Below are 15562 nucleotides of genomic sequence, written 5' to 3'. Positions count from 1 at the left end.
CACCTCCAGTCAGCTCACAGTCCCCAAATCTGCTGTCTGCCTGGGCTTGTAAGGGTAAACACATGAAAAAAATCAGAAATCCCTAGGAAATGCAATTACAACATAGCACTACACATGTATTAAAAGAGCTGACCTTAAAAACTGGCACTACCAAGTATTGGCAGGGGCTGGAGATACTGGAACTCTCATACATGCCCGGTGGGAATGCAATAGTGAACAGCTTAGATCCCATTTTGGCTCTTTCATGAAAATGTTAACACCGGCCCACCTCTGCCTTTGGCATTGCACTTTGAGATTTAACATAAGAGAAATGAACCCTCTATCTGCATAAGGAATTATAATGAAAACATATAGAGAAGTTTGTTTGTGGAAGTCAAAAGCTGGAAATAAGCCAAATGTGCCAAATGCTCTAATGAAATAGATCAGTAGTGGTGTAAATCTGGAGAAGAAAACAGTACTGTTGGCTAAAAGGGACATATATGTGAAACGTCAGAGCCGAATGACCAAAGAAAAAAGGTGTGAGGGCACTTGGGTTGCTCAGTCGGTTAAGCATCTGCTTTCAGCTCAGGTCATCTCAGAGTCCTGGAATGGAGCCCCACATCAGGCTCCCTATTCAGTGGGCAATCTGCTTCTCCCTCTGCCCCTACCCCAATTTGTACTCTAATAAAATCCTAAAAAACAAAAAAGAAAGAGGGTGAGAACTCCAGCTTGAGGAGGAATGGTTTATTTAAGAACTTCAGGACAGAAGCAAACCTTTGGCAATCTTAACAGAAGTAGAACTCCACACCACCACTGGCAGTTAAGACCTGCTTTTTACAGCCCTAGATTATGGGGAGTATCTGGGAGAAAACCTGGGAGATGGATGTTTCAGAACAGGTGTCTGCCATATTTGTATAGGATACTGTAAGAATGCTGGCAAGGCAGGGTTACAAAACTACATCCCTAGCCTATGAAATCTCCTGTTTTTATCCTTTCCTTGCCTGCACCAAAACAGCCTTGACATGTAAGCACCAGAGAGAGGATATAATTCAGAGACTTTTGGATAATTTTATGACAATGACCTCTGTTACACAGGATACCTGTCTCTGAAATTAAAGAATTTCTGTGCACACTGATCCTGCCCAGCCAGTCACTATATCTGTGATACATTTTTATAATAGATACATTCCATAAACGAGCCTGATGACTCCTCTACTCCCTAATTACCCAATCATTTAGATTACCAATTAGAGTTTCCCTGCCTCTGTGGTGTTACAAGTGAATACTGTACAAAGGTCACATGGATCCTCTGAAGAATCTGAGTTAGAGACTCCACTCAACAGTGCAGGGCACTATGTGGTATCTGCTGTGGACAAGCAAAATATTCACATAGTCTCTACAAGCACTGGAGATGGTCTCAGCTGCTCCCTCTTCAGGGTGACCCGTGAACACGCAAAACTTCCTGGCATCTAGAACACAAAACCCAGATGTGGCCCCTAGGAGGCTGTATTAAATAAAACTGATGTAACACAGTACCACACTCTGGGTGATTAGACAAGAGAAATTTATTTTCCCACAAATCTGAGTCCAGATATTGGACATAAAGTGTCATCAGCAAGGTTAGTTTCTTCTAAGGCCTCTCCTTAGCTGGTAGATGGGGATTCCCTGTCTTCAGATGGTCATCCATGTGCACCCATATCCTCATCTCTTATCATGAAACCAGCTAGACTGCCTAAGAGTCCATCCTAATAACCCATTTCAACTTCATGATCTTTTTTAAGATGCCATGTATAACTATACTCACATTGTGTGGTACTGGCAGGTTACAACTTCAAAATAGGAATTGTGGGTGCACATTCAGCCCATCAGATAGGTTGTTAGAGTTAATGCAAATTCCCCAGGATGGAGAACAGTAAAGATGTACATATGTAGGTATTCTCCTCTCTGAGGCACAATAAATTTGTGATGCAATGAAATCTGTTCACTACTAAGTGCCAGCAGAGCCCAACTCTGCTTTCCAACCACTCCTTAAAATGGATACAACTGGGCAGCCCTGGTGGCTCAGCGGTTTAGTGCTACTTTCGGCCCAGGGTGTGATTCTGGAGAACCAGGATCGAGTCCCGCATCTGGCTCCCTGCATGGAGCCTGTTTCTCCCTCTGCTTGTGTCTCTGCCTCTCTCTCTCTGAATCTCTCATGAATAAATAAAATCTTAAAAAAAAAAAAAAAAAAGAATGGATACAACACCTACGATTAAAGGTAATTAAATAAAAAGACCTATTAATGCATAAACCAGAGCAACAAGTGGCATCCAATTCCTCTATTACTGACTTGGAAGCTTCATTAATGCTTTAATCCAAAGCATTAAAAGACCAACAAAGTCCCTAAGGGATTTAGTCTTCCTGTGCAAGTAACCACCCAGGACACAGATCAGGTACTGATAATCAAAACGAGGTCACATGCATGACCAAAATTAGAAGGAAACGAAGAGGGCAGCCCCGGTGGCACAGCGGTTTAGTGCCGCCTGCAGCCTGGGGTGTGATCCTGGAGACCTAGGATCGAGTCCCATGTCGGGCTTCCTGCATGGAGCCTGCTTCTTCCTCTGCCTGTGTCTCTGCCTCTCTCTCTCTCTGAATAAATAAATAAATAAATCTTAAAAAAAAAAAAAAAAAGAAGGAAATAAAGAGGTCCAATTACTCATAATTTCCATCAGCAAATGACAACACAAAGACATCAGCACTGCTAAGCATATTGGGTAGTGACTAATGTATATTATCAGGATCATCCTGGTGGCAGAGGTAAAATGACTTCTGCCACAGAATATAACAGTGACTTCTAACAATAACTTCAAACATATCAGAACGCAATATGCACATTCTGAATTTTTCCCAAAAGGCTAGAACTTACGGACAGTCAATTCACTGTGGACATTCAGGTAAACAAAGCTGAATTCAAGAAGGTGATGGACTCATAAAGGTTCTCCTCCAGAGATACTAAGCAAGGAAATATCAGTTTCTATGCTATTTTAAGTCTTTCTGCAGTGTGAACTCTCAAGTGGGGGAATTAATACAAATAACTGGCTAAAGGAATTTTGTTACTCACCTACTTATGAGGCTTCACTCCAGGGTGAATTCAGATTTTTATGAAACTATATCTTTAAATTATATCCCTAGACATTACATGCTAATCCTATTGCATTAGAGGACAGGGATTCAACAAATCGATTTTAGTGAACATAAACATTCGGTTCGTAATATCACCCACAAGGACTTTATTTACTATGGACTTCCTCATGTTGAAGGAGACTGAAGATTTAGCTGAAAGATTCCCCACAATACCAGGACCCCTAAGGCCTGTCACCACTGTGAACTCTGTGATGATGGCCAAGAGCACCGTAACTAATAAAAGATTTCCCACATTCACTGCAAGTGAAAGACTTTTCCCCTGTGTGAATTCTCTGGTGTTTTATGAATGTTGACTTGCACTTCCAAGATTTCCCACATTCATTACACTTATAAGGCTTTTCACCTGAGTGAACCTTTATGTGTACATTGAGGCTATTTCTTCTGACAAAGGACTTGCCACATTCACTGCATTCATAAGGCCTTTCCCGAGAGTGAACTCTCTGGTGAGAACGGAGGACAGAGCGAGCGGTAAAAGATTTCCCACATTCACTGCACTCATAGGGCCTTTCTCCAGTGTGAAGTCTCTGGTGGTCACGGAGGACAGAACTAGTGGTAAAAGATTTCCCACATTCACTACAGTCATAAGGACTTATTCCAAGGTGACTTTGACGATGATACCGGAGGGCACAGCTATGACTAAAAGACTTCCCACATTCATTGCACAGATAAGGCTTTTCTCCTGTGTGAATTCTCTGGTGTTGGATGAACGTCGACTTATAGTTCAAAGATTTGCCACATTCATTACATTTATAAGGTCTTTCACCTGAGTGAACCTTAATATGTACATTGAGGCTATTTCTGTGGAGAAAGAACTTGCCACAGTCATTGCACTTATAAGGTCTTTCTCCCGTGTGTACTCTTTGGTGAGAACGGAGGGCAGAACTAGAGGTAAAAGATTTTTGACATTCATTGCACTCATAAGGCCTTTCTCCCGTGTGAACTCTCTGGTGAGAACGAAGGACAGAAGTAGCAGAAAAAGATTTCCCACATTCACTGCATTCATAAGGCCGTTCTCCTGTGTGAATTCTCTGGTGTTGAATGAATGTTGACTTACACTTCAATGATTTCCCACATTCATTACATTTATAAGGTTTTTCACCTGAGTGAACCTTTAGGTGTACACTCAGGCTATTTCTTCGGACAAAAGACTTGCCACATTCACTGCACTCATAAGGCCTTTCTCCAGTGTGAACTCTGTGATGATAATGGAGGGCAGAACTTGTGGTAAAAGTTTTCCCACATTTACTACACTCATAAGGCCTTTCTCCAGTATGAAGTCTCTGGTGATCACGGAGGACAGAACTAGTGGTAAAAGTTTTCCCACATTCACTGCACTCATAAGGCCTTTCTCCAGTGTGAACTCTCTGATGAGAATGAAGGACAGAACTAGTAATAAAAGACTTCCCGCATTCACTGCACTCATAAGGCCTTTCTCCTGTGTGAATTCTCTGGTGTTTAATCAACGATGACTTACACTTCAAAGATTTCCCACATTCATTACACTTATAAGGCCTTTCACCTGAGTGAACCTTTCTGTGTACTTTGAGGATATTTTGTCGGACAAAAGACTTGCCACATTCACTGCACTCATAAGGCCTTTCTCCAGTGTGAATTCTTTGATGATAACGGAGGTCAGTCCTAGATATAAAAGATTTCCCACATTCACTGCACTCATAAGGCCTCTCTCCTGTGTGAATTCTCTGGTGTTTAATGAATGTTGACTTAAACTTAAATGATTTCCCACATTCATTGCACTTATAAGGCCTTTCACCTGAGTGAACCTTTATGTGTACATTGAGAGTATTTTTTCGGAGAAAGGACTTGCCACATTCTCTGCACTCAAAAGGCCTTTCTCCTGTGTGAATTCTCTGGTGTTTAATGAATGCTGACTTACACTTCAAAGATTTCCCACATTCATTACACTTATAAGGCCTTTCACTTGAGTGAACCTTTATGTGTACATTGAGGCTATTTCTTCGCAAAAAGGACTTGCCACATTCATTGCACTCATAAGGCCTTTCTCCAGTGTGAACCCTCTGGTGAGAATGGAGGACAGAACGAGCAGTAAAACACTTGCCACAATCACTGCACTCAAAAGGTCTTTCCCCTGTGTGAGATCTCTGATGATAACAGAGGGCAGACATAGAGGGAAAAGATTTTCCACAGCCACGACACTTATAAAACCTTTCTCCAGGTTGAACTCTATGAGTAATCGACACTGAGCTACAGCTATAAGATTTTGCACATTCACTGCACACATAACTCTTCACTCCATGATGCCATCTCTGGGGATGAATGAGCACAGTTTTGGGACCTAAGGATTTCCCACATTTGCTACATGTGTATCGCCTGGATCCACTATGAGTCTTTCCATGTTCACTCAGGGTTGATCTTTGCCTAGAGTATTTTCCATATTTGCCAAACTCATGATATCTTTCTCCAGTATGAGATCTCTGGTGTATACCAAATAACGATTTGTACCTGAATGTTTTCCCACATTCACTACACACAAAGCACTGTCTTCCAGGGTGGACACCCTGGTCCTTAACATGGGGATGTTTGGGACTAAAGGCGTTCTTGCATTCTCCCCAAGGATAATGACTTTTTCTGCTTTGTAAAGTTGCCCTGCACTGTGTGATGGTGTTTGGCTTCTCCCCACTCGCAGTGGCCTCTTGCCGCAGATGTCTCGAGCCAGACAGGAAGTCCTTCCGAACTTCCCTACAGGTAAAGGACTTTCCTGAATCATGGATTCTGCAGCTCTTCACATCACAGGCCCCATCCACACCGTTTCTGCATAGTGTTTCTCCCACGTGCTGCTGCTGTTCAAACTTTATACTGAAATAAAATCGTTTCCCACATGCTCCGCACCTCAACAGTTTCTGGCTGTTTTCTTTTCCCTGCTGCTCAGCCAAATGGAAAATGTCTCTCAAGACTGGACCACACATCTCACAGGGGTGGGTCTTCTGGGAAGTCAGAGCTACCCTGGGCGTCCTGGTCTGTGACACACCTCCAGAAGCACTCTGTTCAATGGGTGCCTCCACAGCCTCTGCTCCACAGCAGCAACCTGAACACAAAGAAAGGCTGGTGAAACATGTGTGTGTGTTTTTTTTTTGTTTTAAGGATTTTATTTATTTATGAGAGACACAGGGAGAGAGGCAGAGACACAGGCAGAGGGAGAAGTAGGCTCCACGCAGGAAGCCCGATGAGGGACTCGATCCCAGGACTGCAGATCATGCCCTGAGCCAAAGGTAGCCGCTCAACTGCTGAGCCACCCAGGTGTCCTGAAACATGTGTTAATAACTAAAGCGAAGAGGTGAGCCCACTCATCTAGGCATGACTGACTGTACAGTCTGTTTTTACAGACAAATGAGATGGAATTTATTTGAATGAGAGGTTGCTGTACATTCCTGGGCCCAACTGGTCAAAGTATCATGGAGAATACACTAGAAAGATAAAAAACTAGGGTATGACACAAAGAACAAAGGGTCTGCAACTTGTTCTCTGCCCAAAGGTTTGTGAAGGACCATTGCTGCTGCTGCCATTTGGCTGAATAGAGGCTGTAGGAATATATAATTACAAGAAATTTGCTTTCGTTCAAGGTCAGCTTACGGGCATATGAATATCTCATGGCAAAATTTTCAGAGGTGAATGTTGAACTACACAGAAATAGCAGTGAGAGAAATGGGTGAGATGTGGAGGCCTGAGGAGGATCAACAACCCTTCCATTGGACATCATGGAATTACCAGGGAGTAGAACCCAGAAGTCCACAGATTGTCAACAGCAAGGAAGCAAAGAAAGAAATGAAGTGTGGCCATTGGCAACAGCACCAAACTCTGGTCAAAAAAACCAAAAGGTGCCCAGTATGATCTAAACACAATCCTAATATCGTACCTTCTCCAGCTCTATTCACCAGAAACAGGTTCCCCTGAGGCCACCTGGTCATGTGAGAAGCATGTCCATACCATGTTACACAACGGCCTCTTCCCTATAAGCCCTAGTTGAGCAACACAGGGTCCCAGGCAATACAAATACTGTAGGAAAACAGGCCAATTGAACCACTAAGACTGTTCTAGAGCCACTCAGGACACAAGAAAGAAAAACACCCTACACGACTGATGTCAGCAGGATGGTGGAAAAGCAGAAACCATCCTTTACCCCAACAAAAATCAATTCAACAGCCATCTATGAATGACATTAACCTCAGACAGCTCAAGAGCCCATAACACTGACTAGAACACAGTGGAGCATAAAAGAGGGCATAAGCACACAGAAAAGATGGCTGGAGACTGTATGAGCATAGACATACGGGGATGGATAGGAAATCAGTCTGAGGCTATCTCCATCAGCCATAGCACAGGTGCTACCGCAGTCCCTGCTCAGCAGAGAATCCTACTGCCTGCTCCAAAGAGAACACTGGCATCTTTGGCCATCCAGATAACTAATATCTGAAGCCAAAGCAATTTGAAAAACAGGATCAAGCTGAACGCAGCACACTTCTGATTTCGAACTATATTGCAAAGCTATTCTTTTCAAAATATTAGTGTGCTGGCATAAAAACAGACCAGTAAAACTGAATAAAGAGCCCAGAAGTAAAGCAATATATATATAGACAAGTAATCTTGACAATTAGGCCAAGAATCTATACTGGGGAAAGAAGAATCTCTTTTAATACTTTTGTGAAATCTGAATATCCAAATTAAGACACAATGTAACTGGATCCCCATCTTACTCAAGGAAATGAACTTAAAACTGATTAAAGACTTAGACATACGATCTCAAGCCCTAAATTTAAATTTCCTAGAAAAACATAGGAAAAAGCCTCCTTAACCTTATTCCTTTTTTTTTTTTTTAATTTTTATTTATTTATGATAGCCACAGAGAGAGAGAGAGAGAGAGAGAGAGGCAGAGACATAGGCAGAGGGAGAAGCAGGCTCCATGCACCGGGAGCCTGATGTGGGATTCGATCCCGGGTCTCCAGGATCGCGCCCTGGGCCAAAGGCAAGCGCCAAACCACTGCGCCACCCAGGGATCCCCTTAACCTTATTCCTACCAATGAATTTTTGAATATGACATCTAAAGCATACATGACAAAAGCAAAAAATAACAAGTACGACTATATCAAATTAAAAGTTGCAGCAGAGCCAAAGAAACAGAGTGAAAAGGATGTATAAGTGAGTAACACTTGTTAACAATCAGGAAAAATCAGTGAAATGAAAACTGAACCACAAGATATCACCTTCTATATGGTTCAATTACTATTACCAAAAAGACAAGAGGTAACATGTTGGTCAGGATGTGCAGACAAAAAAAAAACACTGAATACTGCCACCTAGAATGTAAATAGGGAAGTCATTATGGAAAGTATTAGGGAGGGATCCCTGGGTGACGCAGCGGTTTGGCGCCTGCCTTTGGTCCAGGGCGCAATCCTGGAGACCCGGGATCGAGTCCCACATCAGGCTCCCAGTGCATGGAGCCTGCTTCTCCCTCTGCCTGTGTCTCTGCCTCTCTCTCTCTCTCTGTGTGACTATCATAAATAAATAAAAAAATAAAAAAAATTTAAAAAAGGGAAAGTATTAGGGAGACCCACAAAAATTTATTATTATTATTATTATTTTTTAAAGATTTTATTTATTTATTCATGAGAGAGGCATAGAGAGAGAAGCAGGCTCCATGCAGGGAGCCTGACGCGGGACTCGATCCTGGGTCTCCAGGTCTCCTGCCGAGGCGAGCCTAAGGCAGGCGCCAAACCTCTGAGCCACCCAGGGGTCCCGACCCACAAAAATTTAAATTGCAACTATATATAGTCCATCATTGCCATTTCTAGGTATGTATCCCAAGGAAACAAAATCAGTATCTCCAGAAAGTATATGAATATGAAAATCCACTGCAGTATTGTTCACATAACCAATATATGGAAACATGACCAAGCATGTGTGAGTGTTTATAGTGACAAACATGGGGCACCTGGATGACAGTCTGTGGAGCATCCAACTCTTGCTCTCAAGGTGGTTAAGTTCAAGACCCACATTGGGCATGGAGCCTACAAATAAATAAATAAATACTATCTAAACAAATAAATAAAATAAGTGACAAAGAACATTTAGCACACACAGGGCAGGAATAGTCATCCATAAAAGAGTGTACAGGGGCAGCCTGGGTGGCTCAGCGGTTTAGCGCTGCTTTCTTTTTTTTTTTTTTAATTTTACTTTTTTTTTATGATAGTCACACACAGAGAGAGAGAGGCAGAGACACAGGCAGAGGAAGAAGCAGGCTCCATGCACCAGGAGCCCAACATGGGATTCGATCCCGGGTCTCCAGGATCGCGCCCTGGGCCAAAGGCAGGCGCCAAACTGCTGCGCCACCCAGGGATCCCTAGCGCTGCTTTCAACCCAGCGCGTGATCCTGGAGAACTGGGATCGAGTCCTGCATCGGGCTCCATGCATGGAGCCTGCTTCTCCCTCTGCCTGTGTCTCTGCCCGTCTTTCTCTCTGTGTGTCTCATGAATAAATAAATAAATAATCTTAAAAAAAAAAAAGAGTGTACAGGAATATTCAGCCATAAAAAAGAAGGCAATAGTGACACTTGCCGTAAAACACATAAATCTGGAAAACATTATGCTAGGTCAACTAAGCTACACAACAAAATACAAATTCTGTATATGGACAAAGGCTAACAATCCACTTATATGGATATTCATCAAGAAAAGAAATAAGTTAAACTCCTAGAAATAGGAAGCAGAATGCCAGAAGCTGTAGACTGAGGGAAATGGGGAGATGTCAGACAGGGGTACACCCTTTCATTTACAAGATAAGTTCTGAGGATCTCATATACAGCACGTTGACTATAGTTGCTAATATTGTACTGTACACTTGAAATTTGCTATAAGGGTAGATATATTAAGCTTTCAAACCACCGGGACGAAAAATGTAATTATGTCAATTGATGCTGTGTTCATTAGGTTCATTTTGTTAATAATTTCATAATATTGGGGCACCTGAAGGGCCTAGTCATTTTTTGTTTTAAGATTTTATTTATTTACTCATGAGAGACAGAGAGAGAGGCAGAGACACAGGCAGAGGGAGAAGCAGGCTCCTCACCGGGAACCTGATGAGGGACTCCATCCCACCCCAGGATCATGCCTGGAGTCAAAGATAGATACTCAACCGCTGAGCCACCCAGGCATCCTGGCCTAGTCAATTTAACGTCCAGCTCTTGGTTGGTTTGGAACTGACGTCTGGGTTGAGAGATCAAACCCTGCTGAGGCTCTGTGCTCAGCTGAGTTTCTATCTCCCTCAGGTGTCCCCCACTGCCTCACATTTTCTCACTCTCAAATACAAAAATAAACTTAAAAAAACATTTTCATAATGTATTAAGTCATTCTATACTATATTTTCAATAGTTAATATCTCAAAAAAGCTCATGGCAGGAAGGTAGAAAAAGAGATGTGAACACTATAAAAAGATCTATATAGGACAGACTTGAGAAGTAGCCCATGGTCCATTTAAGAAGTAAACTTGCCAATCCCTGGGCCAAAGGACAACACTCAACAACTGAGTCACCCAGGCATCCCTCATTTTGTTAATAATTTCATAAAGTAGGGGTGCCTGGTAGTGCAGTGGTTTAAGCATCCAATTTCTTGGTTTCTGCACAGGTAGTGGTATCAGGGTCCTCATATCGAGCCCCACCATAGGCTCCGTTCCCAGCACTGAGTCAGCTTAGGCTTCTCTCTTCCTTTCCTTTACTCTCTGCTTGCACGTGCAAGTACACACACTTTTTCCCTCTCATTCTCTCAAATATATAAATCCAAAAAAACTACACCAATCTTATAAGGTATATCAAAAATTATCATATAATGTAATTTCACTGATATAATCTTATCTGTCAATAATATCTTAAAAGCTCAAGGGAAGGCGGAGAGTAGAAGAGATGTAAACGCCACAGAAAGAACCACAGAGGACACTCTTGAGAAGTAGCCCATGGTCCACTTAAGAAGTAAACATGCCAATGCCTGCAGTTTCAGGCACAGGCAGGCACAAGGAAATGTCACCTAAAGCAAGGCATCAAAAGCCGGGCCACAGAAATGGCACGGATCTGAACACATGTACCCAGCTGGGCAGAGGGCAAGCCAGGTGCAATCCATCAGCCTCACTGCAGGACTACTGACCTCCAATGTCACCCTCAGGGTTCAGCACACAGGGTACGGGGACTGCAGGGCAGAGGAAAGGGCACACCAACAACTCAGAGCTAGCCACAAAAGCAACTACCCAGAAAGCTGGGGAAGCAAGCAGTGCCCACAGGCCACACATGAGAAGGACAAATTACCCCCTGGAAAAGAGAGGACGGGGATGTGGAATAGAGTCTACTACTCCAGGTGAATGAGGACGGTGAAGGCCTTACCCAGTGAGGATATAAGCGTAAAGTTCTCCAGCATCACATGGTGGTACAGCCGTCTCTGAGCCTCATCCAGAAGTCTCCACTCCTTCCAGGAGAAGTACACGGCAATGTCCTCAAAGGTCACGCCACCCTGTAAGGAGAGCGACAGATGGAACCATGAACATTCTCTCTCTCTCTGAGAACCCACAATCCAACCCCCCCACACACAGCACCCCAGTCTCCCCTGCCACCTCAGCTCCCCACCGCGGGATACATGCCAGGTCCTGGTGCCACTAATGGTGCACTCCTCTCGCCTTCCCGTCAATCACTGTTCAGTCCTCAGTAGTAACAGACACGGGACATGTAGGTGCAATCTAAGATCTGGGTGTGGCCTGCAAGGTCCCATCCTCCTGTCACCATATTCCCAATGCAGGCTCTCAGATTATGCCCTGAGACAGCCAGGTATGGGCCCTGCTTTAACAGAGAGTCCTCAATATCAGGACCCTGAGGTCCTTGGCTCACACTTCCTCTCCATGTGCACATGATTCTGTAGACTGTACCTCTCTCCTGTCTTCAGACCCCACAGATGAACGCCCACGCCTTCCTGCCCCCACACCACACGATTCTCCCACCACTCACTCTTGTACTCGTCACAGGTCATCCAAAGGATGTTTGATGGCTCCACTACCGCCCCAGGACTCTCATGGATCCCAACTGAGGGAAAGCCTCAGATGCTGCTGAGAAGCCCTCCTCAACCTGCCTGTAATCCTCCCTTCAATGACAGGCACTCACAAGCACATGTCAACTTAGGATACTCACAGACCTTCTTCTACTTCTGTGCTGCCCATGCCGTCCCTCAACCATCAGAACCCACCACTGTCCACTGAACCGTTGTGAAGACCCCAGCACTAAAGGTCTCCCTGCCAGGTACAGTGAAGCAGCAATGATCACATCTGCCCAGACCTTATCCAGCAGCAAGACTTTGAAAGACCCCAAATATGGTAAAAGCTGATCCCAAAATTCTGGTGAAGCCCTACAAAACTGGTAAGATAGTAGCCCCTGTTTCCCAAACACTCGTAGGTTCAGCATTTGACTCTTGATCTCAGAGTCCAGAGGTCAAGTCTCATTTTGGGCTCCACAAGGGCATGGAGCCGCCTTAAAACAGACAGACAAAAACAAAAAAAAAAAACCCCAAAACTCCCAGTTGTCCTCTGCTATCTCTTGTTCCATCCATCACCCTGTGGAAGGCTTGCCCATCTGACTGCCAGATCATTCTCTCTACCTTCACCTGTGTTCGCAATGCCCAGCAACTATACAAAGTCACGCTGAACAACAGAACCACTCTTCAGCACAGTTTAGTAGGACTCGGTGACCTACTAATAGCACTGCTAATATTCTCTGCATTCCCTTCCTTTTTTTTTTTTTTTTAAGATTTTATTTATTTATTCATGAGAGACACAGAGACAGAGGCAGAGGGAGAAGCAGGCTCCACGCAGGGAGCCTGATGTGGGACTCCATCCCGGGACTCCAGGATCACACCCTGGGTGGAAGGCAGGCGCTAAACCGCTGAGCCACCCAGGCGTCCCTGCATGCCCTTCCTAAATGGGACCCAATTCTCCCCCTGCTCCGCACAACAGCCATCACTTTTGGAAGCCTCCAATCTGCAACTTTCCCCCAGTTTCCCAAAATGTCCTGTCCAGCTGCCCACTCCACACCATCACTCACACTTTCCTAAAACATCTAAGATGCTTAACCATGTCAAGACAAGTGAGGACACCCCAAGGGATAATCAACATACTGCCAACTTCCATCAGGTTCACGGGAGCTTCAATCCCTTACGCTGCTATTCATAACGGGAAACCTCACTAAACTGGAGTCGGGAGGTTGCACTTCGGCAAGCTCTCAGGCACTACCAATGTGATCAACTGCAGGCCCAACAGAAAGCGATGGGATTGACCTTATATGGGACACGACTTCACTACCTCAGACCCCAAAAGACAGGCTTTCCTGATCACCGCACCCAACAGCTCAGCCATTGAGAAGCCGCAACTCCCAACTTACTCCAGTGGACTTGTAGTTTACAACAGCCTCCCCAACTTCCCCCCTTTCCCCTTAAAATAGACTACCTCTCTCTTGTTCTCCACACTGGCCCGCTATTTTGACTCAGCTGCTTTATTCCAAACCGCAGTTCTCTGTCGCTCCTACATCAATCCATTTTTGCGGGGAACTGGCACTTTTTAAGGTTCACGTAACGAAGGCCCTGGGGTTTGCCCTGACTCCTCCCTTCCTTTTCTCACCTGCAACACCCACAATCGGCCTCGGCCCTTCTCAGAACATAGACCAGTCAACCGGTTCACCACGTCCACGGTGGCCACGGAGTCCATCAACAATCCACCGACTACTGCGATTCCCTCCTCCTCGCTTACCCCCGCGGGGCGTGCCCTTCTCTGCGGCCAGATAAAGCCTATGTACACCCGGGTCGCCCCCCTCTCAGCACCGCCAAGACAGACGGCCCCGTCAGGCAGCGAGGGCGCAGGCCTCACTGGCCGCGCGGCACCTGCTTTGACAGGAAGAATGGACCCGTGCAGCTCCCCGCTGCTGGCGCAGCCAACCCCCACCCCCGCAGCCTCCGCCCCAGCCAACCCCTCCCCTGCAATACAGCGCACCCGCGCTCACACGTGGGGTCCCTGCACACCCGCGCCTCCCTGTCCGGAACGCCGGGGCCGGGGCCGCAGGGCCACGAGGAGGGGCCCCGCGCTCGGGCCTTAGTTGTCTGGGTGCGAGGAGGGCGGGGAGGGTCTTGAGGACGAGCGTTTACCTGCGCCGGGGCCCTGGGCGCGGCCACCGCCATCGGACTCGGGAGGCGGAGTAGGGCCGAGAGCTGAGGGAGCGGAGCGGACACCCGGACCATCATTCTTTTTCCAGGCTTCATCATGAGAAGCGTTGCGGAGCCTCGGACCCCAGTCTTGCGTTGGAGCGACAGCCTGCCCTTACCTCTTCTCGATCAGCAATATTTCCGAAATTGCTTTCCTGAACCCAGGCAAGGTAAACAAACGGAAAAAGATGCCTAAGGTCGTAACGGGCCGGAAGTCCCGCCCCGGGGCCTGCGCCCGCCCATAACCCCGCTTCCTATTCCCTCATTGGCTCCTCGCCGCTCCCTCAGTGCCCGGGCACTTCCAGGTGGTGTGGTTCCCAGAAGGTCTGGCCGTCTCCGGTAGTGGGTCCTACACCCTGGAGGTTCAGGGCTTTTTTTGGTGGCATCCTAAGGTCTGCCGGGAAATCCTGCTTCAATAGCGGGACCAGCTTTTTTCTTTATTAAGGGTGAAGAAGAGCCATAATTTCAGACTCCATAACAGTTTTCAAAGGAGAAAACTATTATTTTAGATGCTCTTAAATCTCCAATCCTTTCGCAGGGGTAAATGACCTATCATTTCTTGAGGTACTTCAGAAAGAAAGGTGTGTATTGAGTTGCTGGAGAGGTTGTTTTTCATCAGTTCTTGCGCCCTGAAGCGTTAGAATACGTTTTATAGTTAGGAACAATAGAAAACAATAGAAACCTCCCTTCTAAATGATAAAAATTCAACACTGCCTCCTAAAGGGCTGTTGGCTTTATTCAGCGATTTCTGACTTGGGCAGCATCCCATCTAGCAAGTAGAAGGCAGCCTCAAGGAAGCAGTACAGAAAGGGAAAGGGTCTTTTGGTTCTTTTAGAAATATTTTAGTTATTTGAGAGAGCATGAGCAGGGACAGAGGGAGAAGCAGGCCTCCCACAGAGTAGGGAGCTGGATGTGGGGTGGATCCTACACTCTAGGATCATGACGTGAACTGAAGGCAGATGTTTAACCGACTGAGCCATTAGGGCACCCAGAATGGTTTTTAAAGATAGGACAAATACATTATAAACAGGAAAAAAAAAAAGGATTATATCAGGTGAGGGCGCCTTAATGTGAGGCAAAATAGTCTTACTAGGGGTATGCCTCAACTTTTGGGTAAGAGGGCCCAATCATGTGACAGATTACCTCAGGAC

At 45.4% G+C, this 15562-nt stretch overlaps 1 protein-coding gene across 2 annotated transcripts; it reads right to left on the bottom strand.

Annotated features, from left to right (window-relative positions):
* Nucleotides 1-708: 708 nt before the first annotated feature.
* LOC121484146 (zinc finger protein 418-like) lies at nt 709-14606 on the bottom strand. 2 transcript variants are annotated; one of them, XM_041742972.1, is made up of 3 exons: nt 14355-14606; nt 11561-11687; nt 709-6226 (listed from the first exon to the last, which is right to left on the bottom strand). In XM_041742972.1, the coding sequence occupies exons 1-3, from the start codon at nt 14469-14471 to the stop codon at nt 3324-3326; spliced, it is 3147 nt and encodes a 1048-aa protein (XP_041598906.1). In that variant the 5' UTR covers nt 14472-14606; the 3' UTR covers nt 709-3323. The 2 variants fall into 2 exon arrangements, with proteins under 2 accessions (XP_041598906.1, XP_041598907.1); XM_041742973.1 differs by lacking the exon at nt 14355-14606 and adding an exon at nt 13834-14091.
* Between the last annotated feature and the right edge of the window lie 956 nt (nt 14607-15562).

Source organism: Vulpes lagopus, chromosome 2, assembly GCF_018345385.1.
Source record: "Vulpes lagopus strain Blue_001 chromosome 2, ASM1834538v1, whole genome shotgun sequence".
Lineage (NCBI taxonomy): Eukaryota > Metazoa > Chordata > Mammalia > Carnivora > Canidae > Vulpes > Vulpes lagopus.
This window is presented reverse-complemented; position numbering and strand designations above follow the sequence as displayed.